This window comes from Ascaphus truei, chromosome 2 (genome assembly GCF_040206685.1).
Source record: "Ascaphus truei isolate aAscTru1 chromosome 2, aAscTru1.hap1, whole genome shotgun sequence".
Taxonomy (NCBI): Eukaryota; Metazoa; Chordata; class Amphibia; order Anura; family Ascaphidae; genus Ascaphus; species Ascaphus truei.
This window is the reverse complement of record NC_134484.1, coordinates 101,858,239-101,870,690: the sequence shown is the minus strand read 5'-3', so window position 1 is coordinate 101,870,690 and position 12,452 is coordinate 101,858,239. Positions and strand designations below refer to the sequence as shown.

Below are 12,452 nucleotides of genomic sequence, written 5' to 3'. Positions count from 1 at the left end.
GCACACTGACTGACACACGCGCACTGATTGACACATGCGCACTGACTGACACAGGCACACTGACTGACACATGCACACTGACACACGCACACTGACTGACACACGCACACTGACTGACACACGCACACTGACTGACACACGCACACTGACTGACACACGCACACTGACTGACACACGCACACTGACTGACACACGCACACTGACTGACACACGCACACTGACTGACACACGCACACTGACTGACACACGCACACTGACTGACACACACAGCCTCCTCGGATATGCGCCATTCCCACTCTCCACCACCTCTCACTCCCGTCGTTTGTGTGTGTTTGTGTGTGTGTGTGTGGACATTTTACTCCTGCCAACAATTTCTGCCTCACTTTCACCCCTACCCCTGCCCTTCACCCCCCCTACACCTGCCGTTCACCCCCCCTACCCCTGCCCTTCACCCCCCCTACCCCTGCCCTTCACCCCCCTGCCCTTCACCCCCCTGCCCTTCACCCCCCTACCCCTGCCCTTCACCCTACCCCTGCCCTTCACCCCCCACCCTACCCCTGCCCTTCACCCCCCCTACCCCTGCCCTTCACCCCCCTACCCCTGCCCTTCACCCCCCCTTGCCCTTCACCCCCCTTGCCCTTCACCCCCCTACCCCTGCCCTTCACCCCCCTACCCCTGCCCTTCACCCCCCCTTGCCCTTCACCCCCCCTTGCCCTTCACCCCCCCTACCCCTGACCTTCACCCACCCCTACCCCTGACCTTCACCCCCCCTACCCCTGACCTTCACCCCCCTACCCCTGACCTTCACCCCCCCTACCCCTGCCCTTCACCCTCCCCTACCCTTGCCCTTCACCCCCCCTACCCCTGCCCTTCACCCTCCCCCTACCCCTGCCCTTCACCCCCCCTACCCCTGCCCTTCACCCCCCCTACCCCTGCCCTTCACCCCACCCCTGCCCTTCACCCCACCCCCGCCCCCTGCCCTTCACCCACCCCCTACCCCTGCCCTTCACCCCTGCCCCCTACCCCTGCCCTTCACCCCCACACCCTACCCCTGCCCTTCACCCCCGCCCCCTACCCCTGCCCTTCACCACCTCTACCCCTGCCCTTCACCTCCCCCTACCCCTGCACTTCACCCCCGCCCCCTACCCCTGCCCTTCACCACCTCTACCCCTGCCCTTCACCTCCCCCTACCCCTGCCCTTCACCACCTCTACCCCTGCCCTTCACCTCCCCCTACCCCTGCACTTCACCCCCGCCCCCTACCCCTGCCCTTCACCCCCGCCCCCTACCCCTGCCCTTCACCCCTTCCCCCTACCCCTGCCCTTCACCCCCCCTACCCCTGCCCTTCACCCCCGCCCCCTACCCCTGCCCTTCACCCCCGCTCCCTACCCCTGCCCTTCACCCCCACCCCCTACCCCTGCCCTTCATCCCTGCCCCCTACCCCTGCCCTTCACCCCCACACCCTACCCCTGCCCTTCACCCCCCGCCCCCTACCCCTGCCCTTCACCACCTCTACCCCTGCCCTTCACCTCCCCCTACCCCTGCACTTCACCCCCGCCCCCTACCCCTGCCCTTCACCACCTCTACCCCTGCCCTTCACCTCCCCCTACCCCTGCCCTTCACCACCTCTACCCCTGCCCTTCACCTCCCCCTACCCCTGCACTTCACCCCCGCCCCCTACCCCTGCCCTTCACCCCCGCCCCCTACCCCTGCCCTTCACCCCTGCCCCCTACCCCTGCCCTTCACCCCCCCTACCCCTGCCCTTCACCCCCGCCCCCTACCCCTGCCCTTCACCCCTGCTCCCTACCCCTGCCCTTCACCCCCGCCCCCTACCCCTGCCCTTCACCCCCGCCCCCTGACCTTCACCCCCGCCCCCTGACCTTCACCCCCGCCCCCTACCCCTGACCTTCACCCGCGCCCCCTACCCCTGACCTTCACCCCCGCCCCCTACCCCTGCCCTTCACCCCCGCCCCCTACCCCTGCCCTTCACCCCCCCTACCCCTGCACTTCACCCCCGCCCCCTACCCCTGCCCTTCACCCCCGCCCCCTACCCCTGCCCTTCACCCCCGCCCCCTACCCCTGCCCTTCACCCCCGCCCCCTGACCTTCACCCCCGCCCCCTACCCCTGACCTTCACCCCCTACCCCTGACCTTCACCCCCGCCCCCTACCCCTGACCTTCACCCCCGCCCCCTACCCCTGACCTTCACCCCCGCCCCCTACCCCTGCCCTTCACCCCCCCTACCCCTGCACTTCACCCCCGCCCCCTACCCCTGCCCTTCACCCCCGCCCCCTCCCCTGCCCTTCACCCCCACCCCCTGACCTTCACCCCCGCCCCCTACCCCTGACCTTCACCCCCGCCCCCTACCCCTGCCCTTCACCCCCGCCCCCTACCCCTGACCTTCACCCCCGCCCCTACCCCTGTCCTTCACCCCCGCCCCCTACCCCTGTCCTTCACCCCCGCCCCCTACCCCTGCCCTTCACCCCCGCCCCCTACCCCTGTCCTTCACCCCCGCCCCCTACCCCCGCCCCCTACCCCTGCCCTTCACCCCGCCCCCTGCCCTTCACCCCTGCCCCCTACCCCTGCCCTTCACCCCCACCCCCTACCCCTGCCCTTCACCCCCGCCCCCTGCCCTTCACCCCCGCCCCCCACGCCTGCCCTTCACCCCCCCCACGCCTTCCCTTCACACCCCTCCCCCCGCGCCTGCCCTTTGACTGACGCACGCACACAACCCCTGTCAGCCGCACACACACAACCCCTGACAGCCACACGCACACACACCCTGACGCACAAACACACACACTGACTGACTGACTGACACACGCACACTGACACACGCACACTGACACATGCACACTGACACACGCACACTGACACACACACACTGACACACACACACTGACTGACACACGCACACTGACTGACACACGCACACTGACTGACACACGCACACTGACTGACACACGCACACTGACTGACACACGCACACTGACTGACACACGCACACTGACTGACGCACGCACGCGCACACACCCCTCCCCCCCCACACACACACACAGTGACTGACGCACGCACACACACACTGACTGACTGCCGCACGCACACACTTACTGACGCCCACACAAACACTGACTGCCGCACACACGCACGCACACACTGACTGTGTGTGTCAGTCAGTCAGTCAGTCTGTGTGTGTGTTTGTGTTTCTGCGTCACACTCACTGACGCGTGCGCGCACACACAGTGACTGACTGAAGCACACACAATGACTGATGCACACACACTGCACGAAGCTGTAAAGGAGGGAGGGGGGGGACTGGATTGATGTGAATGGGGGACAAACAGAGAGAGGGGGGAGGAGAGAGGAGAGAGGAGAGGGAGAGGAGCGGGAACATTACATCCCGGGCAACGCCGGGTCTCTCAGCTAGTATATATATATATATATATATATATATATCTTGTCTTTACTGTGGTCCCACAATATAAACCAAAAAGGGGTCTGCCACTCACCTATAAGTATATAGATGTCATTAATAATAATGAAGGTAGTATTCACCCTAACAAGGAATTATTTCCTCTTCGGTGGACAGTATTACCAACAAGTGTGGGGTACTGCTATGGGGACCACGTCACGCCCACATATGCCAACCTGTATTTAAGTTGGTGGGAGGAGACGGTGGTCTTCAGTGACAATATGATTTCTCATACTGAGCATATAGATTTGTGGGCAAGATATGTCGATGCTGTGCTTCTCCTATGGAGGGGCACAGAGATACAACTCAAATTGTTTATTGACGCATTAAACATCAACAATCACAATCTTAAACTCACCTATCAGCATCATAAGGAACCTAGACTTTTTGGACCTAACAATTACGAAAAATAGGGAGGGTTATATAGAAACATCTATATTCCGCCAACCTGCATCAACCAACAGCCTATTGAGAGCTGAGAGTCAACAACCTGCCCATGTGGTGAGAAATATACCGACAGGGCAATTTCTAAGTTTAAAGCGTAACTGCACGACCCTTGATGATTTCAAAGAAAAATCAATAGATATGAAAGCTCGCTTCATATCACGAGGGTATAGTAATAACAACATTAAGAAAGCATATCACAGGGCATTGATCACACCAAGAGCACAACTCCTCACAAATAAACTTACTAAAAACACCAATGACAATAGTATCTTTTTCATTGGCACCTTCAGTAACCAGTGGACCTCTGTCCGTCATATAATGAACAAACACTGGTATTTACTGTTGGAGGACAGGGATCTCAGCAGTGCTCCTCAAACAGAACCCCAATATGGTCAGTCGAAGGTCTAAAAACCTTCGTGACCGCCTAGTACACAGCCATTTTCAGAATGTACCCATTAGGACTTGGTTGGGGACAAAACCGAATGGCTGCTACCCATGCGGCCGTTGCAAGGCTTGCCAATCAATTAGAAAGACTAAAGAATTTAGTAATTCAGATAAGACCAAGACCTTTACCATTCGTGATTTTGTGAACTGCCTGACTCAGGGAGTTATCTACCTGGTGGATTGCAAATCTGGTAAACTTTACGTGGGAAAGACCCACCGTCAACTGAAAGTGCGAATACTTGAACATATCGGCTCAATCAGGAACAACTTAGACACCCCAGTAGCACGCCACGTGATAACAGCACATAATGGTGATAGTGGCGTTTTACGCTTTACCGGTATTGAACATGTCCCATTAGGACCACGTAAAGGGAATTGGGATCAGGTATTGTTGCAACATGAAACAAGATGGATTTTCAAATTACAAACCCTGAACCCACATGGTCTCAATGAGGGATTTATTTATTCCCCATTCTTGGGATCATGAACAGCTGATCACCCATTTTTCATCTTTCACGGATTGTGCTCTATATGATACTATTTTTGATTACTCTTATAGGGGATCCTGGTATATAGGGAATAACCACTGTTTAGTCCGTATTGACTTCTAGAGGTGGACAACTAGGGGCACCCACTCCTACATCACTGATTTGATCTCATTCATTAATTCAAAATTATTCATGTCCATTTGGGGTTATATAATAATAATAATAAAAATGAAAATAATTTTTTCCAGCGTTCCCAATATACTTATTCATCTGGCCCGTTTGTCCCTCTTTACTACTTCAATTTGAATACATCAATCCCAGTATGGTGATATCCTATTTGGCAGCTGAAACATTCACATTGTACATAATCATTCACTTTATTGTTACAAGTGTAGCTCCTTGTTTATAGATCGATATACTGTACTAAGCATTATCTGTCATCATAAACATATGCACCTTGATGAATGACATATACCCAACGGAATACATCTATTATATGCTGCATCATCATTGACAACTGAATTAAGTGGAATCATAATTGCCCTGGATATATAAGACCGGGGGTTTACCAACTAGAGACTCCTCCTTCCCCTGATGAAGTGTGACAGGCTCACGGGAAACGCGCGTCGGGTAGTAGTGACGTCATGACGTTGACGTCCGCATGGTGAAACAGACCAGCAGAGTGGGAGTCGGAACTTTGTGGAAACGGGTCATATAGCGGTGGCGTCAGCCTTTCCTTACATTTACTGGTGTTGTGGTATCTCTTATGGTTGTCCCGATTGTATTAACATTATGGATACATTTGAGTTCAATAGGATACCTTTGAACCCACACATCTAAGGAAGTGCAAGTTGCAACTGTGTATCACATACCATATACGGATACAATTTGATATTTGGTGTATTTGCTTTTGGCTATACTGTTGGGTTGCTACTATTGCGCATTGAGCTAGGCATTATGTATGTGTAATACACTGCTGGGTACTGTTTGCATTGAGCTATACTGACATTTGATGTGATACTCTGCAGCAGTGCCTCTGTCCTCATATCTGAGTTATCTGGGACCTCTAATCAAGTGTGTATACACCATATTATAGGTATTCTTTGCGCATTTTGTAGTATTACCTGACGGGACGCCGCGAAGGTACTACCCCACGCTATTATTATACAGCCACGTGTACTTTTATTGTTTCGGATGTTATAAGGATACCACTTTGAGTCCTAACATCACAGGCATTTATGTGAGGTTCATATCACTTTGACAGCCCAATTCAGAGCATTTCCTAGTGTAGTGATTACATAGACCTCACCCCCATTACATCCTTACACACCAAACACTCAGCAGGACTGGTTTAACCAAGGGGATTTTATTTGCATTGCATTTTATCACTATTGTGTTTGTCATTTAGTATATGTGTTAATAAAATGTTATTATTTTTACATTTTGTATATATTAGTGGGGTCTTTTGGGACCACTTCAGTTCTCAGTTGCTATTGATGTTCTAAGTATTTACCTTACAGCCATTTGCGGCCAAATATACTATTATACACAGGTAGAGTGCATATATATAGGGATTCTTTTGTGTGTACCCTTAGGGGTTCACAAATTTGTCGGGGTTGAGTCCCACAATATAACTCAGACAATAATAAACACAGGTCACACAGTACAGTAATATAGTAATAGAACCCCTGTGGTAGCTAGCCCCAAATACCCTGAGGGTGCTTGGGAACATATACCGGGTGTCCAACAAAGCTACCCTTCCCAAATGTATGTCCCAGGGCAGCGCTTCCCTCCCTTCGTCTGATGGTGCACATTATGTACCTTCCTTGGTACTCCAGTACCCAGGTGCAGCTTGCGAAATTATACTGAAGCAGGTCCCTCACAGCGGGGCCTCCGACAGCAATCCCCTCTTGCCTAAGGGTCCAGATCCTCCACGTTGTGCAAGCTCCAGCCATAGTGTCTCGCTCAAAGTCCTGAGTTCCACTGTGGTCGTGCTACAGGGCAATCCCATTGGCTATCGGCAGTCCCTACAATATCACTCTTTGTAGGGATTGGGGCCTAACTGGAGTCTAGGGGAGACACACTGGCCTAGTCCAGGATCTTACTTGCTCCTGCGACAGTTCCTCTCCCTCCAGAAGCTCCTTGCTGACTCATTCGTGGGCTCACCGTCCGCAGAGGATATCCTGCTCCAAAGGCTGCAGGCATCCTATTGGCTGGGATAAGCATTGTATCCTGTTCCGCCCCCCACCCCCCACCCCCCAGGGATTATGGGACATGTAGTCCCGCTTCATTACATGCTGAGCCATCCCAAGATGGCTGTCGCAACTTTCTCCTGAGGCTTCTGGGAGTTGTAGTTCTGAAATTCCCAAAATGGCCACCGCTGCAACATACTCTCGGGCTGCCAGAGGAGCGGAGCAGTTCCCCCGCACACCGGAGGTAAGGAAAGGGGACCCGCTACACTTATATCCTACTATAGGGGTAGTAGGTCTTCTCTCCATCTTTTAGTGCTGATTTTATTACAGGTCACTCACACCGCTGCCCTAGCAGGCTCCCTATCCCGGAGTTCCCAGGTCTGCACTGTTCACAGCTGCTTGCCGGGGAACACAAGACAATCTGTTAACTGCGACATCTCGTTTCCTCCTCCCGACCAATCTCCTGTGCGACCGCAGGACATCCTCTCACTGCTGCAGGGAGGGGTGGCTAGCTGGCCCATCTCAGATGCCTTAGGACATAATACTAGAAACGCATTGTCTGTGTCTAGAAGTATCTTCTGTGCATGTGTGGGCACGCGCCTCAAGGAAGGAATTGCCTGCATGTCTTTAGTGGAAGTCCCGACTTCTTTCTGGATTTACCTGGAATTGACCTAACAGAGCTCTGGCTGAGAGCCAAATGCTATTTATGGAAGTTAATACAGTAGCATGCTTCTTTAGTCAGTATGCCTTATTCTTAGTATGTTTATTGCTGATGTTTCTTACGCTCTATCATGTTGACTACTTCTGTCTTTCCCTGAGCACAAAATGGAGTCTGGTGCCTCTGCAGCAGTACATAGGCAATACATATTGCAGGGAATTCAAATATCTCTGCATATTGTTGTAACCGCTACAGAATTACTCTGAAGATGGACATTTTCAACGTGATGGTGTCCTGATAGGGGTTGTAAGCGGTATCCCTCATGGCAACAGAAAGTAATGCAGATCTTCTAATCTTTTGCTCACAAAGATTCAATTGAAGGGCAATTTATCTGGAGGCCATGTCAATCTAGTGGGATTTTTTGGTAGAACAGATGTGGGGAGCGCAAACCATAGAATAGAAAATGTACAGAACAATTGTCAGTAGAATAACTGTATTAGGAAATAAATGTCAAGCATGCAATCAACCATGTACAGGTGGGGGTAGTAAAAGGGAAACACAGATGCTGTTATATACTTGTATAACCCTCTGTATAACCAACACATATGGGGTGTCTAAACCCGTAACATATCCAATACACACTATAATATAGTGAGAGAGATTTCTGTGTTTCCCTTTTACTACCCCCACCTGTGCATGGTTGATTGCATGCTTGACATTTATTTCCTAATACAGTTATTCTACTGACAATTGTTCTGTACATTTTCTATTCTATGGTTTGCGCTCCCCACATCTGTTCCACCACCTACGTCAAGGATCCAGGGAGGTTCTCTACCGGGTAGAGCTGCACCAAACCACCAAGGGCCAGTATTAATACATATTTATTTTATTTTATTCTATTTCATATACGGCACTTGTACGTCTCTATTGATTCGATTTGGGAAGCGCCTCAGTTTTTGTTCTATTGGGATTTTTTGGTAATCTACAATTTTTTTCTGCTAGTCAGAGAGTGATCATGAAGATAAGACTGGAGAATGTAGATACTACTGACATACTCCCTTTTGGCCAAGTAGATCCTGGTTCACAGATCTAATCAAGATGTCAATAGACTTCCTTTGGAGACTCCCTCTTCTTCCAGACATAGTCATACATGGTCCATTCAGGCACCCCAGCCTACCATCTTTGGTTTTGATGGCTTAGATTCAAATGCGACATTTAAGGAACAGTGGTATTTTGTATCAAGTAATCCAGACCATGTTATGTACCAGAAATCATTCCACATCAAACATCTACTAAAGAGTAAGGTCTACTTTCATTACCTGGGATAAAGAAAAGAAGCATTAGCCTTCTGCAGTTAAAATCCTGGGCATTCTAGAAATAATTGAGCGAGGTTATGAGAAAGCCCTCAACCTGAATAATCTCAATGTTCAAGTTTCAATGTAGGGGCTATCCTTATAACAAAGCTGGCTGACAATAAAGATGTTCTAGAAAAAAGAGAAGAGAGAAACAAGCACAACAAGCTAATAGTGTAATTTGTCTGGGGTGAATACAATTGTTTTTTTTTTCTTTTTCAATAAAGATGGTACGCAGTTTTTCAAGGCAGTAGAAACATGTAGGCTTAGATTACGTGCTGTCATGCCTGATTGGGACTTGAATATAGTTTTGGACACTTTGACCTCTCTTCCGTTCGACCCCTTCATCAGTTTCAGATAACTGGCTCAGTTATTGCATCAGCCATGAGACCTGTTCCTCTAGTCTGTCCTAAGGTTGTTTCAACCTTTCATATGAATCAGGATATTATGGTGTTCTCCCTCCGTCCCAGCCCCAATAGTAATATAAAATACAAAATTCCCTGTTTAGACAGTGAGTGAGAACATTAACGCATTATGTTAATAAATCTGCAGGGTCCAGATTATCTGATACTGTTTGTCCTTTTTTTTTTTTTTTTTTTTTTTAAAGAAGAGGACATGCAAGATGGCTAAAAATATGTATTGAACGGGCTTGCACAGCTGAGCAGCTGGAGTGTCCACTGAACATTAACGGGCATTCCACAAGGGCCATTGCAACTTATTGATATGTATGTAGAGCTGCGATTTCGTTGTCACGTACTACTTCCATTAAAGCACAATAGAGTGGATACATAGGCCTCCAGTGAGACCAAATTCAGAAGGAAAGTGCTGCAAGCAGTATTTCCTAAAAGCTCCCACTCTGAACATCCGCATTCGTGTGCACTGTCATGAGGGACGTATTTCCCAGGTGTTGTAGGAAGAAGTGTTTGGGGATATATAGAGGGAGAGAGAGGGGAGAGGTCGAGAGAGGGAGGGGGGAATAAGGAAGGGGAGGGAGTTAGAGGAAGATATGGAGAGGGGGTGGGGGAGATCCTATCTTACTACATACAACACATGGAGATACCTGAGGTCCCTGAGAAACATGTTACTGTAATATGGATATAGATAAAATAGGTCTCTTTCTCCTATATTATTTCTATTAAACAGACTCTATAGAATGCAAACCTACCTTTCTTGCTTTGTAAAGAAAACAACGAGGAATTATATTTTGTGTGTGTATATGTTTTTGTGAATGTATATGTATTGTGAATATATATGTATTGTGAGTGTATATGTAGTGTGAGTATATGTTTTGAGTGTATACTTGTATGCTTCTTTATTGCATTAACATTCTGTAATTCTATTCAGTAACTCTTTCTTTTTTTGGAGTGCAGTCTGCACCACAGGCAATATCCTTATTCAGTATGTAAATCTAAATATATGCACCACATAGAGAAGACCATGGGTTGCATACCAGAAGATAACATTTCTTTTAACTTTATCTATCCTGATAAAGGGGAAGGTTCAGCCAAGTGGTATGCAACAGATTTCTGAGTCTAACATTCAAGTGCTGTCAGCAACAGAAACCTCTGATCCCTTGCTTTACCCTAGTTGGTATAAGGACCAAGTGCGACACGCATCCAGCCCAAGCAAGGTCGAGTTCAGTGATGGTCTGGGTAAAGTAGGTCCTTCAGTGTCAAAGGAAATGACTGTAAAGAAGGCAGACTCAGCAACAGCTAAAGAGAGTGCAGCAGTGACTGGTAAGGAAACCAGCTCACGTGCAGATACTCCACAGGTAAGTGATCATCTCCATGTTGCATTTGTGTGCAATTATCATACAATACGGATAACCCCCTTCCATAAATAAAAAAACAAAGGTGTGCAGTTGCTGCTGTAAAAATAAATATATGAAATACCTTGAATGGAATACAAAATAAGGGCAACCTATCGTTTTTAAATACACTTTATGGAATGTGCTGATCTGTTTTGTTTTATCATTCCTATGTCGTGCTGTATTAATGTTTCCTTCTATTTGTTTGTGTTTGTCTTTTTACATGGAGTAGAACATTAGTTTATTCACACAGCATCACCTCTCACAGTGTCCTAGAGACCCATAGTATACTCTGTGCTCCAAGGCAATGTGTAGGCTTAGCTAATTGTTGGGTAAATGTGTTTTTATTTATTTATTTTAGAAACTACAAAAAGTAACCCCCGATAAGTACAAAAAGTATCCCTAAATAAGGTAAAAGTTACGTATACCCAGGGAGAACATGAAAAAGAAATACCATGAATGATTAATACACATTTTATTGTATGTTTAGTTATTGATGCCCTTGTTCATTTTACACTTGTTTCTAAAAGAGATGACAATCTTTTGTCAATAGTCACATTTACGATATACACATATATTGACAATAATATTTTACTTTAAAACGAGTAAGAGAACCATATGACTGCATTTCCCAATTAGGTTCTGCTATGAAAAGCATAATCAGAAAGCTATGTTCTTGCTTTTCAGCTCCTGGTTTTCTTAAAGTTCAATGCCACTTTGAATAATTTCCTTTAAAAACTTAGCTGCAATATATTGCAATTTACTGAGTGTGGCTACACACTGTGAGAAGGCAAATGCGACATTACTTTGATGCACTGCTTCATTTTCTGCTTGCAACTGCATCAAATGTGCAGAATCTTGTTAATAAACTCGTTGTGTTTGTTACATTTTGTTAGCCACAGAGGCCCTAGCTTATGCCATCTCTGCCCTGGCAGAGTTTTTATGCAAATAAGTGTACTTTACTGCTTCCCTAATTCATATTGATAATGTACCTAAAAACAGTCAATTGACTATAAAATGCCTCTCCTTACATGAATTTAACTCAAGAATTATATAATTAATATAGAGAGCCATAAAGTTTCTCCAGTTTAGAGAATGAAGAATAGTTTGGTTGTGGGCATCTGCAAACAGCTGTTATTATTGTTAGATACATCCAGAGTCTTCTTGCATCCTCCAAACACCATTAGGAAATGGAAATAGCTCGTGTAAAATAATTTCTTAGTGACTTGCCTTGTCTAGTTTCACTATTTAATAAATTTTAATTAAGTTTGCAATTTCTTTAAGAGAGACCTATGGAAGAACAGAAATGTGTAGAGATGACCATGTTGGTTATCAAAGAGGATTCAGAAGAGACACAATACAAGAAATGCTCTTTAAATTACAAAATCTTGTCCAGGTTAAACATGGAGACATATTTCTAACAAGAGACTCTTTAAGGCCTACTGTAGATATTAAGCTCCGTTAAAACAGAGTTAATATAGCACACAGTTTTAGAGAGAAATGGCCCTCAGCCCTATTAGCCAAAGGTGGCTAGAAGGGCGATGCACCAGTGTTAATTCACCTAAATTCCACCTATTTCATATTGGTTTAGGTT

At 47.9% G+C, this 12,452-nt stretch overlaps 1 protein-coding gene across 5 annotated transcripts in view; it reads left to right on the top strand.

Annotated features, from left to right (window-relative positions):
• Positions 1–12,452, top strand: part of TRIM55 (tripartite motif containing 55) — a 114,481-nt gene that overhangs the window by 64,303 nt on the left and 37,726 nt on the right. For 4 of the 5 annotated variants that reach the window (XM_075584013.1, XM_075584012.1, XM_075584011.1 and 1 more), the window contains exon 9: positions 10,544–10,822. The exons of the other annotated variant lie outside the window; for it this stretch is intronic. In XM_075584013.1, the coding sequence (XP_075440128.1) occupies positions 10,544–10,822 (279 nt within the window). The remainder of the gene's footprint in view (positions 1–10,543; positions 10,823–12,452) is intronic. 5 annotated transcript variants of the gene reach the window in all.